The sequence below is a fragment of the Mugil cephalus genome, chromosome 3, assembly GCF_022458985.1.
Source record: "Mugil cephalus isolate CIBA_MC_2020 chromosome 3, CIBA_Mcephalus_1.1, whole genome shotgun sequence".
Lineage (NCBI taxonomy): Eukaryota > Metazoa > Chordata > Actinopteri > Mugiliformes > Mugilidae > Mugil > Mugil cephalus.
Window position 1 is genome coordinate 8,749,297 of NC_061772.1, and position 22,528 is coordinate 8,771,824.

At 39.4% G+C, this 22,528-nt stretch overlaps 3 protein-coding genes across 6 annotated transcripts; 1 reads left to right on the forward strand and 2 right to left on the reverse strand.

The window, feature by feature from the left end:
• Nucleotides 1-1,129: 1,129 nt before the first annotated feature.
• Nucleotides 1,130-6,140, reverse strand: gas8 (growth arrest-specific 8). The gene is made up of 11 exons (XM_047580896.1): nucleotides 5,900-6,140; nucleotides 5,591-5,686; nucleotides 4,853-5,050; nucleotides 3,150-3,350; nucleotides 2,975-3,029; nucleotides 2,693-2,895; nucleotides 2,189-2,344; nucleotides 2,015-2,095; nucleotides 1,676-1,885; nucleotides 1,524-1,589; nucleotides 1,130-1,417 (listed from the first exon to the last, which is right to left on the reverse strand). The coding sequence occupies exons 1-11, from the start codon at nucleotides 5,900-5,902 to the stop codon at nucleotides 1,256-1,258; spliced, it is 1,431 nt and encodes a 476-aa protein (XP_047436852.1). The 5' UTR covers nucleotides 5,903-6,140; the 3' UTR covers nucleotides 1,130-1,255.
• A 917-nt stretch (nucleotides 6,141-7,057) lies between these two features.
• On the reverse strand, nucleotides 7,058-10,574 carry LOC125005545 (transcription factor E2F4-like). 2 transcript variants are annotated; one of them, XM_047580968.1, is made up of 10 exons: nucleotides 10,373-10,574; nucleotides 9,788-9,947; nucleotides 9,542-9,651; nucleotides 9,294-9,449; nucleotides 8,992-9,035; nucleotides 8,325-8,389; nucleotides 7,917-8,232; nucleotides 7,474-7,521; nucleotides 7,331-7,375; nucleotides 7,058-7,258 (listed from the first exon to the last, which is right to left on the reverse strand). In XM_047580968.1, the coding sequence occupies exons 2-10, from the start codon at nucleotides 9,944-9,946 to the stop codon at nucleotides 7,158-7,160; spliced, it is 1,044 nt and encodes a 347-aa protein (XP_047436924.1). In that variant the 5' UTR covers nucleotide 9,947; nucleotides 10,373-10,574; the 3' UTR covers nucleotides 7,058-7,157. The 2 variants fall into 2 exon arrangements, with proteins under 2 accessions (XP_047436924.1, XP_047436922.1); XM_047580966.1 differs by having other exon boundaries at nucleotides 9,788-9,950.
• A 3,267-nt stretch (nucleotides 10,575-13,841) lies between these two features.
• Nucleotides 13,842-22,140, forward strand: mthfsd (methenyltetrahydrofolate synthetase domain containing). 3 transcript variants are annotated; one of them, XM_047581210.1, is made up of 9 exons: nucleotides 13,963-14,011; nucleotides 14,159-14,262; nucleotides 14,867-14,980; nucleotides 15,032-15,145; nucleotides 15,484-15,597; nucleotides 15,708-15,798; nucleotides 16,798-16,910; nucleotides 17,147-17,272; nucleotides 20,310-22,140. In XM_047581210.1, exons 1-9 carry the CDS (start codon nucleotides 13,984-13,986, stop codon nucleotides 21,051-21,053), a joined length of 1,548 nt encoding a protein of 515 aa, XP_047437166.1. In that variant the 5' UTR covers nucleotides 13,963-13,983; the 3' UTR covers nucleotides 21,054-22,140. The 3 variants fall into 3 exon arrangements, with proteins under 3 accessions (XP_047437165.1, XP_047437164.1, XP_047437166.1); XM_047581209.1 differs by lacking the exon at nucleotides 15,032-15,145 and having other exon boundaries at nucleotides 13,842-14,011; XM_047581208.1 differs by lacking the exon at nucleotides 14,867-14,980 and having other exon boundaries at nucleotides 13,842-14,011.
• The last annotated feature ends 388 nt before the right edge of the window (nucleotides 22,141-22,528 follow it).

Genomic DNA, 22,528 nt, shown 5'->3' on the forward strand with positions numbered 1-22,528 from the left:
CTCATATCTACAAAACGCATTACTGGCTGTACAAATGGCTTATATAGAGTGGAGCAGCATCGCTGCAATAGTAAAGGTTTTAGCTAAACAACAGTACAGTGCACTATTAAAACATGAATACATTAAATGCTAGTTAAGAGTTCGGGGATTATACATGACTTTCCCAGCAGTAATGCTCCAGCCTTAGTGTAGCCAACCGAAGCTTTGTGGATGAGGCTGCTGCGGGGAGTTTCATTTTAAAAGCATGATGAGGCAGAGTTAGAGGAAAAAACCTTGCAAAGCTGCACAGCTTGGAGTTGGTTGCTTAAGTGAACATTAATAAGGAAAATACATATTTAAATTGAATAATCCACTGAGCTTTTCATTGAATAGCCGCTAGTGTTCGTTACGGCTTGCATTTAAATTTCAGTCTTTGTTAGTTATACTTAAGGCACAGTGACACCTGGCGCTTGTAATTCAAAACAAAACCCTGACAAATCCACAGACAGAATAAAATCCAATCAGTTGTGGGGATTTTAAAACTAGAAATCCAAACCTAAATAAAAAAAACATGGGTCTAGGGTAACACAAAAACAAATAATCCACAGTTATACATCACTCCTGCTATGATCTGGAGTTCTTGAATTTAAGTTTAAGTTCCTGTATCTGCACATCTTCATAACACCTAAGTACGTATTTGGTCCAAATTAAATTAGTGTTTCATCTCATGCCTTAGAACTGGGAAGCAATCTGTGCAAACTGTAGTTGAATTTGCAGTGACTGCAGGAGGTGAGAGAACCATGGTGATAGGAGCAGAAACAGCTACAATGGTCCTGTAAAGCTCATCGTACAATTTAACAGGATTATCGGTGCTTGCCTTCCTAATTTTGGATGGAATTCAATGAGGTTTCAGTTAAGTTTCATTTAAATCACATATTTACACATATTTAATTGTAGATTTATTTAGTATACCCACATATTTAATTTTACATTTTATGAATCCATTAAAACAGTTTTAATCCCGTCTTCCTTAATGCCACTGCTTATGTGGTTAGAGCCCTCCACCTGTGGAGGGCAGTGTGAGTCAAGTACATGATGTTCATCTCAAACTCCAGTTGCCTCTTAATTACTAGACGTTGTAATTATGAGATATAATATTTCATAATATTTCATGTTCATATTCCTTTATCACTAAAAAAATCAACAGTTGAATCATTTGAAATGCAAGAACAATCTGACTGTAGTAAGATAAAATGCACAGAGGAAGATTTAATGTTCAAATCTTTGCAAAGCTTGTCATGGTTGGGCCAAAATCCAGATCCAGATTCAGATTTTTCCCAGAAAGACTGCTCCCGTCGGGATTTACAGAAAGCTCCACCACAGGAACACGAAGCGTCCTTTGCAGTGACTCAATGGTCAGCAGCAAATCCCTACGGGCCTGCAGGACACACATTTGTTTCACACAGAAATAGATGGACCAGCATTTGTACAATCACTTGACCAACTACACTTGAGCAGCTCTAGGAATTACAAACACCACTAACCTTGGAAATCAGATTCTTCTTGTACTGTAAATTCTTGATGGCAGCATTTCCTGAGTCAATGCTTTTCTACAAAAAAAAAAAAGCACATTCAATTCAACAATTCCATTGAGAGAACGAAGATAAGAAAGAAGGGATGTAATGTGTATCATTACCTCAGCTTTATTTGTGATCTCTCTGAGAGCAGTTTGGTCCATGTTGGAAGCTGAGAGCACTGAGCAGAGCTGAGCCTGCGTCTTCTCTGTGTTGTCTACAAGGGCTTGCAGCTTCCTTTCCAGTGGCAAGTTCTTCTGATCTGCTTTATCCTGCACCTCCTGAATATTCTCAGTGAACGTCTTGTGCAGTTCATCTCTTTCCACCTGAAGCTGGGCAACATGTGCACAGAAAAACATTCACAGGAACAAAAATACAGCTACACTAAGTACATGAATTAGAGACACACATAGATTAAAACAATGTTTGAACAACATGACAATGTGCATCTCAGTCGTTACCTTGCTGAATTTCTGCTCCAATATTTCATGATCCCTTTTGAGATTTTGCAGCTCCTTGTTTTTGACCTTTTCAATGGTATTCTGCCAAAATCAGAATAAAACAATTGCACTTGTCACATGCAGCGTATGCTACAAAAATAGACAACAATACATTATACCAGACAGCAACTTAACCTTTGTCTCCCAGAAGTATTTCATTTTCTTCTCAGTAGCAGCCTTTTCTTCCTTGATGTTTGAGATAAGTTCAGCAAGACCTTTGTTATCCTTCAAAACAGGGATCAGCTCCTTTTCCAAATTCCTCAGTTTCTGCTTTGTTTGACTGATTTCATTCTAGAAAATACAAACAACAGAAATGTATCTGGATCAAAGCTACTTCAACAGATTTGTCAACAGCTTTGAGTCACTTATCAAGGAAAATGTCAAACATTATCCAATTGAGTCTTTTCTATATTTTACGTCACCTTGAATAGGATATCAAAATGAATTTATAATCAAAATAAGCATTTCAGAAACATCACTTAAGGCTCTGGTAACCTTGTGCTTGCCATTTTCATTTATATAAATATTAAATATTGTATTCATTATTTTGTAAAAGAAAAACCAATGGAGACTCAAACGGTGCACACGTAAACAAAGAATATGAAATTGGTGTGTTGCTGAATGTGTGTACAATCATACCAAGAGTGAAGTGGTTTGGTGATAATCCTTCTGGGTGGGAGTAACAATTTCATTAGCATCGCTGAGGGCTTTGTTGTGGTCTTCTATAAGAGAGGCGATGTGGCTGTTCCAGCCTTGCTCTATCTCGCTGATCGCATTCCTCCTCATGTAGTCCAGCTCTTGTTGCACCAGCTGTATCTTTTCATCATTCTTGGCTCTAATTTCTACACAGACAGTGACACAAAACAAGGCCTCCGTTTTAGTTTCTGACAACTTGAGGTGTTCAAAGTGAGAGTTGTTTACCTGCGAGTTCCCTCTCCAAGTTGTTCCTTGTTGTTGTCATTTCTTCTTCATGTTTCTGTTGATTTAAGACAAAGCTGTCATTTCTAACATAGTAGCATTGATGCTGACTTCCTGAAATACCGCATATCAAAATAAAGAGTAACATTAAGATCAACACATGGTGTGTACTACAAACCGCTTCCATTTCCTTGACAAGATTTTCACTGTTCAGCTCCTGTGTGTCTTCCACAATGGTCCTCATTTTCTTAAGGAGCTCTGCCTCTAATTGTTTCTGCTCTTTCTGCGCTGCTTCAGTCGACACTAAGCCCTCTGCTTTCAGCTCAGAGATCGTGTTCTGGTGTTCACACAGGAGGTGCTTCATCTTCTGCTTATACACCTATTGGAAAAAAGATGTGCAATGTGAAATGAATTCTGCTGGTAACCCCTTAATCTCAGGGCTGTTTTTGACATTTTCAGCTGTACATCACGTGTTTAGTCAGTAATGTTGCACAACTGTAAAATCCCAAAACAAACAGGCATTTTTAACTATAACAAGTCTTCTTTTCTGCATCACAAGGTCAGAGTGATTTTAAAAATGCAAATTTGAGAGTAAATACCAGATTTATAACAATACGTCAGTCAATACGTAGGGACCTGAACTTGTTCTTGAAGCCCTGCCAGATGTGATGCAACAGAAATGAAACCCAGCACATGTTGCATCCATTTTAGTCATAGTAATACCTGGCTCTTCACTGAGCATGTCAAGTAATGTAGCCTTTTAAAATATGCCAGTAAATTGTGTTTTTAATGGCCGGGTCTCAGTAGAAGTAGCAATGGTTGTTAACTTTGGTGTCTGATTCCCACAACAAAATAAAGCTACAGGCTGCATGACAAAGAACTATACTTTGCCTTATCTTATAATGAAATATGTAACACGAGGTCACTGTGCACCTCAAACAGCAGATGAACACCTTAGAAACTGCCAGACTTATAGCCTTGTTTAAATCTGTCTGTGGATAACCTCTGCCGGCTTACAGCTGCGTGAGCGTTCATGTGGAAGCTCGTATTCATAAACACTTCCTTGGCCCTGTAGAAGGCCCCATCCATCATAAATCTGCCATTTTCTCAGTCCACATATAATGTACCTTTTGGCTGCCTTTAACCCAGGCAAATAAGAGCAAATTCTCTGTAAGGTGACTCAACTTAACATATACATTGTTTCTGTTCACATCACACCACAGTCAGGGCCCAACTGGACTGATAAGTAAATTCATTTGAACGCCCTTCAGTTGTCCACAATCACTGCAATGGACTTAACAATATCCACTGCTAAGAAAACCTTTTGCCACTAGAAACCTTTAGTGAAGTATGTCCTGTCAGATATTTTCTATGCAAAAGTGCCGGCTCGTATGGCTTTGACCATCTTGTGGCAATACAATGTTCTGCTGTTAAACTTTTGGACCTGGTATTTGTGTGGATGTTGCTTAGACATGAACCACCCACCTAGACCAAACCAGACACCCCCACCCCATAGTAATGACACTCTTTGATGGCAGCAGCCATCCCCAGCAGGATGCAGTCTGACACAGACGCACACACAAAAACAGTTTAGGAACAACTTAAATAACACGAAGAGCAGCACAAGGTGTTGACTTGGCCTCCAAAGTCCCTTAAACCCAAACTGATCAAGTATCTGTGGAGAGGCTCCTCCCCTAAACCCATAGGACTCAAAGCTCCCCACTAACAACGTTCTCTTCCCAATCACCAGGACACCCTCAGAAGACCCATGTCCATTCTCTGATGAGTCACAACTGGAGCCACAAAGGAAACCTAAACAACTAGGAAGATGGTCATAATGTTATGCCTGATCGGTGTATGCAGTGTGTGTGTTAACATCACCTTGATCTCCACTCGGTGACGCCGCTCATCCTCTTCAATGTCCTTATCCAGGTTTTTCTTTTCAGCCTTGAGCTCCTCTAGTTTTCTGTCCGTGATTTCCCAAAAGGTGTGGACCTTATCCCTCTCTAGCTGAAAGTAGTTTCTCTCTTCCCTCTCTCTATCCAACTCCTCTCGAAGGCGAACAATGTGCTCTTCCAGCTGTAGAATTATGTTGCAGAGAGGGCAAATCAGGGACAGACAATGTTCATGCCTAACATGCACTGTAAAAACAGATTTATCTTATCGCCCCTTCTTTGTTCCTACAGGGCCTGTATAGGACAACTTGAGGTGATGTACATTGCAATAGTGAAAAGAGATACTGCACAGATGCTTCTGTGACTCGGAAGGGGAGTCTTGATGACGTCTTCGGGGTTTTCTGGGCATGAGCAAAATTACAAAAGACTGTACTATGAAGTTTGACAGGCTTTTTGGCCCACAGGAAGGTTCTAATGAAAATGTCCCAATGGTAATATTTACTGTTTAGAGAGTATGACATACATTGGGCACTGAAGTGAGGACCTCCGTTGTTCTTAACCCTTTTAAACATCTCCCTCAGCTATTAAATTGCAGCAGTAACTTGCTGAAATGTTCCTTTAATGGAGCAGGGAATTAAATAGGGAATACTTCTTTTCTCCAGACGAAAAGTACTCAAACATCACTTAACACACTTTCAAGCACATATCACAGCTGAGCTCTGACCTGCTCCTTGGACATCTCTTCCTTGGTAAGGCCATCTATCAGCGTGGGCGTCCTCGCCTTTTCAGGCTTTTTACTTGCGCCTTTCTTTTTCGGTGGCTGAAAAAAAAAATCGACAGCGGTTAACACTACTTCAGAAAACACTCGTCTCAAAACCGTCAATGCAGCCAGCTAAAAGAAGGAGCAATGACTATATATCACACACCTGTTAAGCGTTAGCTACTAGGTAGCTAACAGCTAACGCTAATTATTTACTTTACACTGTGAACTCACGGGCATGTGATTAATTGATTTAAACAAAGCTTGGCTCACCATCGTACGTGCTGCGCGAACGACGAAAGACGGGAAATGTTTGGATAGTTTTATATATCAGAATATCAGTGGGCTGCCAAACTCAAGAGTCTACTGACTAGCCTACAGCAACCAAACAGCTGTTACCATAGCAACACAGGCACAGACCATGGTCGGCAGCGGCTATGAATCACACAATGGTTAATATTTTAAACATGTCAGTCCTCTTAACATCAGACTGACAGCATGCACATGTGAGAAAATGGCACTATGAAGACAAAATACAGCGGTGTGGAAAATGTTTTTGCCCCCTTCCTGAATTCTCTTATCTTTCTTTCTTCGTTTTGTTTGTCACGCCTAAATATTTGACGTCACAAAGGTCGGCTTGTTTAAGGTCAGTGTTCATGTCATCATCACCACCAACAGTAAAATCTGGTGGTGGTAGTGTGATGGTCTGAGACTGTTTTGCTGCTTCAGGACCTGGAAGACTTGCTGTGATAAATGCAACCATGAATTCCTGAAGGAGAATGTCTGAGCATCTGCTCCTCACCTCAACCTGAAGTGATGTTGGGTTCTACAGCAGGACAGTGATGCAAAACACACCAGCTAGTCCACAGCTGAATGAATGAAGAAACACTAAATGAAGACTTTGGAGTGGCCTAGTCAATGTCCTGACCTAAATCCTATTGAGATGCTGTGGCCTGACCTTGAAAAGGCAGTTCATGCTGGAAAATGTGGTTGAATTACAACAATTTTGCAAAAACGTGTGGGCCAAAGTTCCTCAACAGTGCTGGAAAAGACTCATTGCAAGTTATCACAAATGCCTGATTGCAGTTGGTGCTGTTAAGGCCCAACCAGTTATTAGGTTTAGGGGGCAAACACTTTTTCCACACAGGGCCATGCTGTTTTGGATTTTGTTTTCCCTGAAGAACCTTCATTAAAAACTATTTTGTGTTTACTTGTGCTATCTTTGACTAATATTTCAATTAGTTTGATGATCTGTAACATTTAAGTCTGCCAAACATGCAAAAAAATAAGAAATCAGAAAGAGAGCAAATTTTTTGTGCACACCACTGTATTTATAGTTATGACTATAGCTCAAGGTGCTGTATTTAACTGTCATATTGTGCAATGGTTTTTCTATTATTTTCTGAATGAAGAGGACACAAAACATGAAATCATGATTTTATTATACAATATAATCGCATATACATATATATATATAAAAAAAAATACATCAGGAACATATCCACTTTTCCAGGAATGCAGGACCTCATGGTCAAACATTGAGCAGGCGGAGGTCAAAGAGGCTGGAGAGGCCATTGTTCTCATCCAGATGTTTATGTTCAGATGGGGGTGGACCAAAAACTGGAGTAAAAACTGTAGAGCAGAGATACATGATATTAATACAAAAACTGAAAAAAAAAATGTCAGAAAATAAAGTGTGCTTACCTTCAGAGGCTAACAGCTGTGCGAGTATATCTTTGTTCAGCAGTTCTATAAAAATAACATTATTATATGAGTATACAGTCTAATGAAGCGACTATAAAAATGTAATCAAAATAAAAAATTCTGAGACAAAAGAAGGGTCCTACTTTTGGTGGGCTCTATTAGGTGCTGCAGTTCCTCTGAAATGTCTCGCACTGAAAAATTGATTTTTATAAACTCAGTGTTAAGTCACAAACATGGCACAAACACAAACCGTTGTATTAACAGATATTGTGGAGAAGACAAAGATGTGAATCAGGAAATGCATTTTAGACATTTTGTTTGGTTACAACTAGTCCAAAATTCTGCAGTAAGATGTTATGTTGCTCTCATATATGCCTGGATTTGATGTCATATATCAATGACCTACTACACCCTTATAACCTTCCATGGCCACCCAGACACTGACAAAAGCCAGATAGTAGTTACTGTACTCTGCGATATTGTTAGTGCTTTGTTTTAGCTTCATATGATGAGAGAGCCAGCTCATAGAATGAAGTGTTATTTTTTTCTTTCAGTGGCATATCAAGAAAAAATAAAAAATACTTACATTGGGATTCACCTGGTCTGTTGAGCTCCGCACTGATAAATGATGATGTAAGAGAAGGGTGCACGTCCTTTAATGAAGTCCTTTTAGATCTAATACTTTCTTTGGTATCAACAGAGGCTTGACACGGTCCAGTACTGCTTTCTTTCTCATGTGAAGTAGACATGGCAGACTTGGCACTTTGCAAAAATTCTTCAGGTGGTGGGACAGGAAGTACGACAGGAACAGAACTGACGGACTGCTTGTTAAGAAGTACAACATCTATGGGTCCTCTGGTGCTTTTCAGATGGATCTGGTATTTTGCCGGGCTGTTCAAGACCTAAATGGAGATAAATGCAAACACTAAAACCTCCAGCAGCAAAAAAAAAAAAAAAAAAAACTACAGTAGATTTCCAGTGATGCAGAACTTACAGCTTTGGGAATAGGAACATCGAGCTGTGTGCCTGAGGGTGCTTTTACTGCCAGGAGTGTGTTGCCTTAAAACAGGTGAGACAGTGGACAGTTATGGGACAATAATTTCATTTGGTACTGATGCAGTTAATGTTAATACATTAGTTTGAGTTTTCTTTGACTCGATACTGAATAAACTGTGACAAGGTGAGCTGTTGTGGTTGTGCTTTTGCTTGTCAATCTAGGTTTATGTGAAATGAACAAAATGGTTTGACTCTACAAAACACCCGATGATTTTTATCAGCAACCCCTAAGTCTAAACGTTTAAATTCTATTATAACACATTTTATCTTATATGGCTGGGACACATCTACTAAGCATACAATGGAAAAATAGCTCAAACTTGGGCATCATTGATAAGCTAACTTCTGGGAAACCAATTCCAAAAATGTTGAAATACTTTTTAAAAAATAGATATATATATCTTGAGGTCAGGAAGGAAGAAATTACATTTTTGGGTTCATGTTGATCAAAAACCACGCAAGAGCTGTGGAATGAAAATGGACCCCCACCCACAGCAGATAGCACTGGCTTTGGCTTGTTGCCCCTGTACTTGGATTTTCAACTGTATTCAATATATGCTGATGCAAAAATACATTCAAATGTATGAAAGGGCCTTATACATTACCACTGAAGCAGTTGCAGATGTCTTCATGATTCACATAGGTCAGAGTTGATTTCAGTTAAGGTTCAACTTGAAATAGTGCACTGCTTAGAACAGAGAGGAGTCAAACGTGGCTAAATGTCAGAGATGTTCCCTATACAGCAACTGCAGTACATGTGTCAGAAAACCACATTAAATATGTTCACAATCCTGTCCACTATCACACATTCAGATAAAGCAAGAGAAATTAAACATGTCCAGGAAATGCACATGTATGCACCCTATGCATATTTTTTATAAATAGAAGTACATATGAAAAAGGATATTTGCTGCAGTCTTCTGTTGTGTTCCTGATGCTCTGTTCAACCCATAGTTTCTGCTGGTCCAACGTAAATTCCACGTACTCCAAGTCCTGCAGTTCAGACTTTAACACTGCCAATCTGCTGGCTATCTCATGTGAATTTTTGGCAGGCGCTGGACCGCTTAATGAAAACAAAGTGCATGTATTATATTGTAAAACATGTCTTGCTTTTGACACACATGCTCACACACCACAGAAAGTTTAAACACTTACATCCACCTAACAATGCTCTTGGACATTTTCTTAATCAGACCAGCACCTTCCAACACATTGGTGATGTCGTAGATTCGCCTTTTCTGCCCAGCAGCCAAGATTTTGATGGCCTGACAGAATGAAAAAAAAAAGCAACAACATTTATGTAGCACAGATGCATTCATCTCGTTCTATGAGATTTTTTTTTTTTTTTTTGCTTTGCAAATGTCATTGTGCTCTATGACTGGTTTTACTCAGGTCACTTACTTTTCTGAGGTCCAGCTCACCAGATTCAGATTCTTGTAGCAACCTGACAAATCTTATAGTGAGCACATGAAGGCTTCTGAATCTCCTCTGGTTTGGGAGGCTTTGCTCTAACCTGCTGCCATCTCCTTCTGGACTGCATGGGCTACCTAGAAGATCCATGCTGCTGAACAGAAAAAGCAAACAAATAAACACTGCACTTTAAATGGGCTGCAGGAGCCCGTCTCACAGCCACAGACTTTTCTCCGGAAAAAAGTAGTTGACGTAGTTTGAGCTTACAGTGTAAAACACAAGATATCCAAAAAATTTAGCAAGACAACAATGGTATGTATATTTTAAGTCATTGTTCAAATATGCTAAGTTAAGCGTTCGCCAGAGGACATTTATTATGAAATGTTGTACCGGAAACACTTATTTTTTGTGTAGCTTTTTTCCTTCGTAAGTATCTTGTTTTGCCGTGAATCCTCACTATTTTGTCAACATTTCCTTATAGTTGTATGAGAAATCACTTCTACAAGCCAACAAAGAAAACTGCCTTCACGACCTCACAGGCCAGCGTGAAAATCCCAAACAATTCATTGTTTTTACCTCGCTCGTAGTTGGATCCAATTGGGTTCAGAAGTCTTGTAAGTATATTATGCTATCGTTAGCAGTACCGACGACGACTATCGACTGTACTATTTAAACCGAGATACAAGCTTTTAGTTGCATTGTAAAGTCGACGTTAGAGAAACTACACTAACTTCAGCAATTGCCCCCTCCTCACTGTTGTGGACTGGGGTGCCGCTTATACTTCCGGTATCCGCAAGTCATTACCTTCACAATAAAAGCCTGCCGTTCGAACGTCCACAACAATATTCTTCACTAAAGTAAAACATGTGTTATTATGTATCTTCTGAAATGCATAATAGACTCTGTAAAAATGTTGTTTGTTGTTTGCCTAAACATTAGGCAATGCACATGCAGTGACTGTTATTCGTTCAATTAACCCTGTGTAAAGTCCAGACTTCCTGTATTGCTAGGTTAGAGTTAAATGACTGAAACCAATGTTGTTATATCAGTTAATGTTCTTTTCGTGGTTCAGTAGTTTTGGGAAGACTGATGTATTACGTGCTCTTAATGATAAGGTGGTTTTAATCTTGTTACAGTAATTAATGATAGTAAATGGAATAATGTTATGCTAAAACGGAGGTAATAAAAAGCTATCGCCGTTGGCGGTTTTTGCATGTGGAGTATTTTAGCTACAGCCGCCCCAGTTTTAATGATCACCCCATGATCTGCTTGTGAACTTCTCTGCCGGAATCTGTTGTGGTCTACAACATATCCTTATATTCTTATCCTTTCAGTGAAGACGTAGCTGTGAAACAACTCCTGATTTTCTAAATCAAACATTAGCCCCATATGTCCCCCCAACAATGTGCAATGCAGTCAAATAAACCTAGCATTTTAGCAATGCAAGTAATTTAGACTGAAATATAACAAACAATATGAATTAAAATAATTATGTGTACATATGCATCAGATTTGAATATACAAACTCTTCTAAACTTGGAAAAGGACAGGTCGGTGCAACTGATCCAGGCGGCTGGACTTCAGTAGTGTATTTGACCTCTGGTGGGTAGCTACTAGATTCAGCTTGATTGTAATTTGGTGATACATAATCCCTGTTTAATCTCTTTTATTTGAATTGAAGGGGGGATAAGGCAAAACCTGAACTGAGCCTCGGTTTGATTGATCTAGTGAACTGGAATTGCGTTTGAGTCAATAGCTTTGGTTTATGAGCTTGTAGCTCCACCGTCTGGCCAGGTAGCGTAATTTAAAGTGTTGGAAAAAAAACCCTGCACCATTTATGTAAAATCAATTTTCCTTAATGAATGTCAGCTGTGAAAGCTTTTTCTTTGCTTCATAATTTATATATACTTCTATTCCATAATGGGTACAGATGTCCCCGCACACTATCCGAACCTGATGAGAGTTCAGAGGGAGAGGAGCAGACAATCTGAAGGGACAAGCCCTTACACAACATGTACCACCGTCAAATTGAAGAAGTGGCTCATATCAAGAAAACCTACCAATTGCTGGAAAATGCTGGACTGACAGACAGCACACAAGATCAGGCCCTAAGCACAAGAGCCATAGAGGCCAAGATCTACCTGAGTAGATCAGACCCAAAGTGCAGATTGTACTAGATAGTACAAAAATATTACGGGTGTAATATTTTTGTACTATCTAGTAATAATGTTGCTAGTGATGAACTTAAAAGCATTTTTTTGGTGGCTCTTGTTTTTTTTGTTTTTGTTGTTGTTTGAAAAATAAATACTTTCCTTAGATTCAAAAGTTTAGTAGTGTGTTGTTTACTTATTATGAAGGAATAAAATGATGAGGTTTCCCCATCAAATAACACTCAGTAATTTTTAATGAAAAAAGTGGAAACATGTTTTAGAAACCTATAACCAAAGTATTGTTGAGTTCTCTTGAACACAGAAAACGTGAAAATCAGAGCCTGTCGCACACTCCTACAATTACAAGGGCTCACATCCCATGGTGCTGATGTCTACCTCCTACATTAGATATTGTTTTATGATGATGATGTGTTGGGGGGAAAGTGATGGGGGTATCTTCAGGGTGAGCAAATTTGGTTGAATGCTGCTTGAACACACACGGTACCTACCCCTATCAGCAAATCTTTCTGAAATACAAGTGAAAGTACCGCATGTGATCGGTGGTGATGCAGTGTCCCCCCTCCAAAACAAGCTCTTGGATCCCTTTCTAGATATGTCACAATTAATGAATGAACAATGGAAAATATATTTTATTATAGTTTTGTGGGTTGTTGCCAAACCATGGAAAACATACTGTTTACCAAGCGTTGTGATTACAGCTACTTAGTTTTACAACTCTTCTCGTTTCATCAATACTCAACAAGCAGACCTACAGCTGCCATCGTTTCAGAGCCACGCAGGTGACTGATAACACGTTTGGCATCTTGGTGGCACGTGTAGAATCACTGACTGGCTTGTGAAAGCTTGTATTGTTCTTCACGATTACCAGGCCTACACTTACGAACCAAAGACAACTATCCCTCCCAGTTTAGCTGACAGATGTTACAGGCTTGGCTCAGTGGCTGGGACACAAACCTTTTGAAGCCTTTAAATCCACCACACCTCTCAAGGTGCAGTTCTAACAGTTAGTAATGACATCATGTCCTTTGCATGTCATTGCAGAGCAATGTAGCATGCCATAGTAAAGTTAACCAGTGAAATCTGCCATACAGTAAACAGACTAAAAAATTATGTGTAACTGCTTCAATAAATGTCTCCTGCACTAAATTCCCTCTTATGACTTTATTCACTTTATATTGAAACTGCACCAGAAAGGTAGTCATTCAATTGTATGATCACACTGAGACCATACTACTGTAGTTTGTTTTGCTGTTAAACTGGATTGAATAAAACAGTCTTACTAAAACATAGTTATCAGAATAGTTAGGGTGACCAGACGTTCTCTTTTTGAGACCTAAAAATGTATCAAACTCAAACTTTGAAACCATTTCAAACTTGTCTCTCTCAGCGGACAAGGAAACACCACTTAAGTACATCTGCTTAATGCTATTTCTGGGGAAAAATGATTACACTCTTTATTTTATTTTACCAGATAACATTTATTTATTTTTTTTTATTTAATTAATCTAACCTTATTTTATCTTTCTATTTATTCGTGGTTTTCAGTCAAAACAAAACGATTCGAAAATCTCGGCGATGTAAACGCAGATGGAAATGCGATAGCGGAAATACGCTCCCACCAAGCGAACGAGCCCAGCTGGGTTGACCTATGGGGTTGACCCTACAGTCAGTCAGTGGGTTGACCGCGTCGTCAAAGGGACACGGGGATATAAATTACGCGGAATTCTGTCAAAATATTTGAAATGCACAATCATACAGTCAATGTACACACGGCCTTGCAAAAAACAAGGCAGTTTAAAATAGATTTTACCGTTTTATATGTACGGTGGTCCGGGAGGTTTAAATACGGTTCGCGTTTTGTGGGAGTGGTCCTTTCAAGCCGCCGTAGCAGTGATAAACATTGACAAGCAGCTGTTCCTTCAGTATTATGTTTCAGAGCTACCACGTGTAAGACTTTACTGCATGTAGCGTAACAAAGCGTTGGAGAAGAAACCAACTCGTGTCACCAGTAGCCAAATGGAACCTGTCATAAAAATAAATCCCGGTAGGTTAAATGTTCGAGACGTTTGTTTCGTCGTTGGATGCGAATGTCGACTCGTCATTGTTACGATGTTGTGCCTGTTAGCATCAATGTAGCTTCATTTGTCCTGTCTTGACATTTGTCTCACAGTTTGTTCCGTTTACTTTGCAGGAGCGTCGAAATGGGACATTCGTCAAAAAGTTTGGGATTACATTGAGGAAAACAATCTGGCCAACTTTCCAAGGCCTGTTCATAACAGAATCCCCAATTTCAAGGCAAGTTAAAGGAGCTCTTTGAAAAAGTGGTGTTCAAGATCAACACTTGTGACTTAAATGAGTACGGTACATCTCAGCTGAAATATGTCACTCCTTTAAAGCCTACTATGTTGCAAAAAATTTAATAAGGCTTTGAACGTTGTTTTTCAGTCATTTGGGCATCAATTATCAGTCAAAAACTAGTCCACAACGTAACACGCTATGAAATTAGAATAACTCCTTTTATCTAGAGCCTTTCTAGTTAGACAAAGTCTGGTGATTCATATTTGTCTTCTATGCTATATAAATCATTTTCCAGGTCATTATTCTTTGTAGAATACAATAATTTTTCCTAATGTAAATGAATCCCGCAGTTGCAGTCTGCATTAACTTGACTGAGATGGCCACTTACAACCTTATTCAAGTTACCGTGTATGTTCCTTAAGTCACAGAAATAAATTCATATGTTGAATAAGTGTGCATATATTTTTTTATAGGTATGATCATTAATTAATCCAGGGCACAGATTTGCACAGCAGCTTTAGGCTGGTGTTCCTGAAGTCTGAATAATTAATGCATGTCCTGTCTGTACATGCGTTTCTTGTCATGTGTACTTATTGGCCAGGGTGCAATTCAAGCGTGCAACAGACTTGCAGAGCTGCAGGAGTTCAAGTCCAGCCAGACAGTCAAAGTAAACCCAGACAAACCCCAGCAGCAGGCACGCATTGTCACACTGGAAGTAAGTTGCCCTAATAATACTTATTATGACATGCCCTCCTTTCCTCTTTAGGGTGCTTTTGTGGCCTGTACCAAGGTGTCGGAGATGCAGGTATTCACCCAGACAGCTGAGGTGAAGGTGGATCCTGATAAACCTCTGGAGGGTGCTCGATTGGCAGTGCTACAGGTAGCGCTGTTCTGTGGAGCATATGCACCAAGCATCTCTAGCTGTATTATAGCAACTTCTGTCCTCTCCATTGCCTCGGGTGACCACAGCAGTTTGGCTTTAATGTGGTTATTAAAATGAAAAATTACAATGCCTCCACTAGTCTCCAGAACTCACAAAATAAGATACATCATGTGATTCACTTCATAAAGTGATATGTCAGGCATCGTGTTTTGCATTTTCTGAATCGACATAGTTGTTATTTTTGCCATCACTGATAGTACTTAATATTTAATAATACTTAATTCACTTCAGCATTAACCTTAAATAACTGTTGTCTTTCGGCAAAATTTTTACAGGCTCGGAAAACTTTATTGGTTCCAACTCCTCGTCTCCGCACTGGTCTCTTCAATAAGATTACTCCTCCCCAAGGGGCCAGCAAAGAACAGCTACGTGTATGCTCTTCTTCTCAGGTTCGAATCTGTACATTTTTACACATTTTCACAAACATTTTCTCCTACAATTTCATTCAGTAAACCCCAACAACTTTGATTAGTAACCTCTAGCACCTAAACTTTGTCAGGGTGTGAAGGACTTCAGTGTGCCTGTTTCCCTGGATGCAAAAGTGAAGGTAGACCTGGTGGTGGTTGGCTCTGTGGCGGTGTCAGAGAAAGGTGAGTGTCATCTGACAACGATGCACGACACTATTCGCTTTAATATAGGCCACTCAACTAAGATATAATAAGACAATCCTTTACCCATCCCATAGTGGGGACATTGGTAGCGTTTAAGGACTGCATAATACAAGGAAAAGCAAAACATTAAATTATTACAAAAATTAGAAATTAAATAAAAGAGTAGTTATGTGTGTGGTCTACTGGCAGCAGGCTTGGTTACAGCCTCACAGCAGCAGGAAGGAAGGACCTGTAGAAACACTCCTTCACACAGCAGGGGTGCAGCAGTCTGCTGCTGAAGGAGCTGCCCGGTGCTGTTATAGCACCATGAAGGGTTTTTCATCAGGGATGGCAGCTTTGCTTCCATACGGTCAAGAGTCAGCCCAGAACAGAGGGACCTAGTTTGAACATGATGCTGCATTTATTATAGCCACTTAATGGTATTTTACAGTTGGGGTGTATTAACCATGAGTTCAAGCCAAAGCTTTGATACGGACAGTAAATTATAAAATGGCGGTTGTAGCTGGTGTTGTTCCTAATTAGACATGATTTATTATTTATGAATGTAATGAGTATCATATTGTCCAGGAGCCGTGACTCTGTAAAAACAATTAACGCGCTGAACCAACTCTAACCAAACCATACACCATAAGGGTTGCATATTACAACATTCAGAATGGGTGAAATTTGCTTAATCAGATCAGTTTTGCTCAGTTTCTGCTTTCTTCACTTACAAGTCGTTTTGATCCTCTTTTTAAAAATGTGTATCAGTGTGAGAGAAGTGATGCAGTGTCGTGGTGAGTGCGTAGCTTTCTGCGCTGGTATTGAAATAGTCTCTTCTTTGCACTATGTTTCCGAACGTAGCACAAATATTATTGTATTTCGATTCATATTAAGTGAATCTGCTTTTTGGAGAATATGTCTCCCTTAAGATTAGATATGTCACCTATTGAAAAATTCATATTAAAATTCTCTCATGGTATCTGTCTCCTCCTGTAGGCTTTCGGATTGGAAAAGGAGAGGGCTTTGCTGATATGGAGTATGGCATGATGGCTTGTATGGGTGCTGTGAATGAGTCCACTGTGGTTGTTACTGTCGTCCATGACTGTCAGGTTAGTCTGCTTATTTGAAGTTTTCGAACAAACCAAATGTCTTATGGAACCTCAAAACCTACATCAATAATCAAATGCAGAGGCAGTAAACGGAAGACGCTTCAGAAGAGAGATTCTCTCACTTTGATGCGAGAAAAATGACATTTTAGAAGTTGTTAAGCATTTTTTTTCTGTCTTTATTCCTAAACTTAGATCAGTTGCTGTTTCTGCATTAACTGGAATATTTGTATTTTCAGATAGTGGACATTCCAGAGGAGCTAATGGGAACTCATGATCTGACTGTAGACTACATCCTCACCCCCACCACAGTTATTAAAACAAACTGCCAGTTACCTAAGCCGCACGGAATCATCTGGACTAAGGTACATTTAAATAACACTGTAAAATACATGTGTAAGTTGACAAGCAGAATTATCATAAAGAAATAATATTCCCTAAGATACATATAAAAGTAGTGTTAGTTAAAATAAACTGGAAAAGTCCATCTAAAGGAGGGAATAGGTAGACAGGTAGGTAGGTAGGTAGGTAGGTAGGTAGGTAGGTACATAGATAGGTCCATTAATGAAGACACTGTCTCACACACATCTTTGCTTTTCAATTGTTAAATAATCATCTTTCAAAAATATTAAACCTTTTTTGCACTTAAGAGTCTTTGTAAAGTATGGGAGTAATATCCACATGTGAACAAGGTGGACCTCAGCCATGGAGTACATACATTTATTTATTTATTTTTAAAGAGTGCAGGTAAATCTGATTTGTTCCTCAAATTATCACCAACCTATCACCAGACATCATCAACCTATTTGCTTGGGTTGCTGCGGTGTCTGCGTGGCTCTTTCCAAAGGGAGAAAGGGGGAAAAGCACACATTCCTGATTTGTTTCTCCTGATGGTGCACCATTTTTTGTAGAATTCTATTTTAATTACATATCCAACCACATCCAATAGCAGTTTGGAGCTGATTTACAATTTTTTTTTCCTTTAGTCTTTATATCAATCTGGAGTTTGTCTGAGTTTGCCAAAAACAGATTTGGATTATGTGTCTGAACAAGGCTTTTTGACTCCTTTGGGACAGTGTTGGCTGCTTGACAAGGAAAACACAATGAAAACTGAGGAAGCCTCCCCCTTTTATTTTTTTTAGTATTGTTCACTCACAGCTCACCCAATAGGCTGCTTAGTTATAATAAATAACAAAGCAACAAACGGGGCCAAATTTTTCTAACATTGTCAATAAAATGCCATAAATGTGTCAATTTTTTTTCTTATGAGCTGAAATAAATTATCTGTAAGAGCAGCCAGGTGTCTGCAAAAATCTTTTTTGCATTAAGAGGATTTTGATTGAGGTGTCTTTCAGTGATGTGACTTGAAATATACTTAGTTTTTCACATCAGTTTTTAATAATTTGTGATGATTCAGGTTAATCATCAGGAAGTATATTGAAACGACCCTCAGCTTCCTTAGGTTAGGCCTTAGCTGTGTTCATCAAGAAAATGTGGTCAGATGACCTCGTTCTAAATAAATGAATCATTTTACATTTAAAAAATATATGTTGTTAGAATTTGTCTGATGAAATATTTACATTTGCCATCTTCTAAAGCTAAGCTCAACATTTTTAACCTTTGTCTCCCCCTTCTGGCTGTGACAGTAATTACGCAAACAATGTGTGGAAAGTCCCAGGCTTGTGTTCAGAAATGGTTACAAAAATACTGAGAAATTTCCAGAGTGTCAAGGCCATACTATACAAATACCAACCTGTCCAAGAATACAAAGAAGACATCCACACATGCCTTCAGTCCCTTCTCTCTTTCAGATGTCCAGCTCAGAAAAAACACACTCATGTGGCATACGCTGACAATCATTTATATGTAGAAGTCTCGCTGTCCAGATTTAAATTTGCAAAACTGGTGGATGAACAACAATATGGACATAATGCACATTATATAATTCTAAAAGTCATGTAACAAAAATATGTTTAACATTGGACTAAAATTCACATTCACCATGTTAATCATTTAATTGTTCATAGTTCAACTTCAAGATTTATTGCATAAAAAATAGCAAAATTAAAAAAAAAAGTAGCAGTCCCCTTTCAAAGATAAATATTGTTACTGTCACAGTGGTATGACTTACTGGACTGACTGACTAGAACAGAACCATCAAAAATTATTAGTAATACCTGTGTGTTACCAGCAGTTAAATAATGTCTTGTGAAAATTCTTTTAAAAAAATGATCCTTCAGTTTATTTATTTATTTTAAAAGTATATGATAATTTCTGGCATTTTGAGATACATTAACGTTGTATAAAAGTAAAAGTGGAATAACTTAAACAAACGTGACTATGAAGACCATACAGTTTTGTTTCTTTTTGTCTGTATCCTTTTGCCTAGATCCGTACTTCTTATCTTGTCCTTTGAGCCACCTGTCCTGTACAATGTCTGATCTCATTACCTGTTTGTTGTCATGGGTTCAGATGTAAACGTAGAGAGCAGGCTTGTAGATAAATGCTCTGTTTGGGCACATGGCAAAACGTTTAGCCCTTCTCCCCATGTGATACTGCCGTCTAGTTGGCTTACAGTGAAACTACATCTCACTGGTGTTCAGAATCCATAATAGTTCTATGTGAACTATAATATATTGAAATTGTATATTTTCACAACATTACTCTTTTGTGATATTTGCTTTTTTAATGTGCAGTCATATAGGTTTAGTCCTTATAATTTGTATATTGGATGCATGTCCATTTTAACAGTAGTCTACCCATTCTTACTATTTAACATGTTGTTGAGATTGTTGTTCCTGGTCATCTCGTGGTTATATTTAAACCAGGGTCTGGCCCTTAACGTGCCTCTGATTTAATGACATTGGCAGAGAGCTATCGTGTTTTTCCTCCTGATAATTTTTTTCTTTAATTAGACATGATGGGGGGTATTATTCTTATTATGTGGTGAGTTTGTGTGTAACCTCTGGGTTCCTTAAGACACGCATGTAAGTAAACAGGACCCAGTGAACTCACAGACAGGAAGGCCGTGTCTGATCATCAAAGGCTCCTCTGCCCAGACACCTTGGCTCTGCAGGGGCAGGGGAACGGCGGGTCAAACAGGCCAGTGTAAAAACAATAGGCCCGTATATCCTTTACAGGACTGGTCAGCATCAAAGGCTGCCAAGGCACTTGAAGACCCAACAAATCAAGAAAGCAGTCTTTATTTTTAACTGCTTGGGAAGTGACATTGGATGTTGCTATAAAGATTGTTATTAAGCATGAACTGCGAGCAGGATGGAATAATAACAATTAATTGGCTCTGACAGGGGCGTGTGTGTGCTGTGTGTGTGTGTGTGTGTGTGTGTGTGTACCCCCTTTGTCATTCAGCCTTACTGAACATATCCATTTTTGTGTCTCCAGCTGGACACAGAGAAGTTGGAGAAGATCCCTATCCTGAAGAAGCTGCGTGCTCTGGAGGAACAGGCTGGAAAGGATGTGACACTGGGGGCTGCGCCTGCCCCAGCTGATCCTGATCTGCAAACCGGTCGACCAAAACGGCAAACCCGACAGAGGCCGAGGCAAGACACACAGCAGGACGCAGAGGGAGAGTCCAGACATGAGAAAAGAGTGGAGGCAAAACAGAGAGCCAGGCAGCAGCAGCCAGCTAGAGTGAGGAAGGAAAGCCGAGGAGAAGGTAGAGGACTTAACGAGGGAGAAATCAGCAAGACGTTTAAGGGGAGGGGTAGAGGGAGCATGAGAGAGCAAGGCCCAGAGGAAGGTGGACGTGAGGTGACATCTCAGCGTAAGCTCCCACTGAGTGTGACCACAGTTTACCTGGGGGGGATCCCGGCCGGGCTGCGCGTTAGTGAGCTGAAAACCGCCCTTAGAGAGAGGGAGGCTGCTCCACTGAGGCTCACCTGGCAGGGAGCTCAACACAGGGCCTTCCTGGACTACAGTGACCCTCAGGCTGCAGATCAGGCCCTGGAGGCTCTGCAGGGTCTCTGTCTCAACGGTCACGACCTGCAGGCTGAACTGGCCAAGAGCCAGCGGGGAGGCAAGAGGTCTGGACAGTCCAGCAGGAGACCAAGACCATCAGCGGCTCCGAAGGCTAAGGCCGAACCACTGGATACGAAGAGCGACACTGCTGATAAGACTGAGCAGTAAAAGCAATAGTAAATACATGCCACCAACTTTGAATACATAAGGTTTGAGTTTGTTTTATGACATGGATTCAATAGAGATAGAGGAGCACTTCAGTTACAGGAAACTGATAAAATTTACTTTACAACATGAGAAAATAATTTCATTTCATTTCATCACAGCATTGTAAAGCATTTTCCTACTAAGGTATTGTATATACCATTAGGTGAAACGTACACGTACTATATGTGCCTTGATTTATTCACACACCACGGCCTGGTCCGTGTGTCCCGATGGCCTTTATCTTTTCAAGGTGCTTTTTTTTGAAGGATTCTTATAACTGACTACAGTTGTTTTCTTTTTAAGCCATAGGCAGTATATAGTTGCGAGAGCCAATTTCGGCCTCTTGTTTTTATTTAATTTACAGAGGCCTTGGTTCAGAGAATTGAGTGGTTAGATTTTGTTTTAGAGGGCGCCACCATCTGGTGAGTAGCACAACTTGTACTGTCTCAAGAATTTACAGATCTCTCTTTTTATTTTCTTGGTCCAACATGTGAGTTTCTACATGACCACACAGATGTTCTGCCATTTCAAATATTTTTTGGAAGACGTTTTTAGAGCCACTCCTACAGGTTTTATCCACTCCTTTTATTTTTAAATCCCATTACCGAGATGTGTTATGACTGAGGCTATGTGGCCATTTAATATAAAATGTCATAAATCTAGGAAATAGTGTACAGGTTTCAGCCTAACTCACTGGCAATGTTCAAGCCATTTTGATTACAGACAACACAAATTTAATGAGTTTAAACAGGCGTAATTTAGTCGTGTTTACTTTAACTCGCACCATTCATCCTTGTACACAGCCAAGCACTTGCCTGTCCTCAAAAAACATCATTTTCTATCAGTATTTCATTGAAATGCGGTTTACGAACTTTTAAAGCTATTTTCTTGAAGTAGAATGGTTTGTACAGCCTTAAGCTAAACTCTGTTCCTGAGTATTTTTATTTGCGTTGGAAGAGTGATGTTACCTTTTTTGAGTACGATGTCAAGCTCACTATTAAGAGTTGTATCACGTTCATTAGTAACCATACTAAAGCATGTTACTGTACCTTTTCAGTCTTACTGTCTTTTTTTAAAAAAAAAAACAAACAAAAAAAAAAACATTTTGATTTGCAACATGACGGATCTTGACACTGTTTTTCGTTTTGCAGGATTAAACACATTGCTCTGATTGTAGATGAGACAGCGAAGCCCCTTCAAACCCTTGCTGTACTGAAGCAGAGGTACTTTTATGGTCAAAAGTTAAACATGATATTTCAGATCATTGGATGAAATTAGACAAAAAACAAAACAAAAAAAAAATAACGTAGTAATGTAATTCAACAGTTTAAGCTATTTTCTTTGAGCAGGTCTTCTCAGATTATTGCTCGCTAAGTAAATTACATTTAGGGAGGGGAACAGTTTCTGTCCGCATTAATTCTGGTTTTCAGACAGAC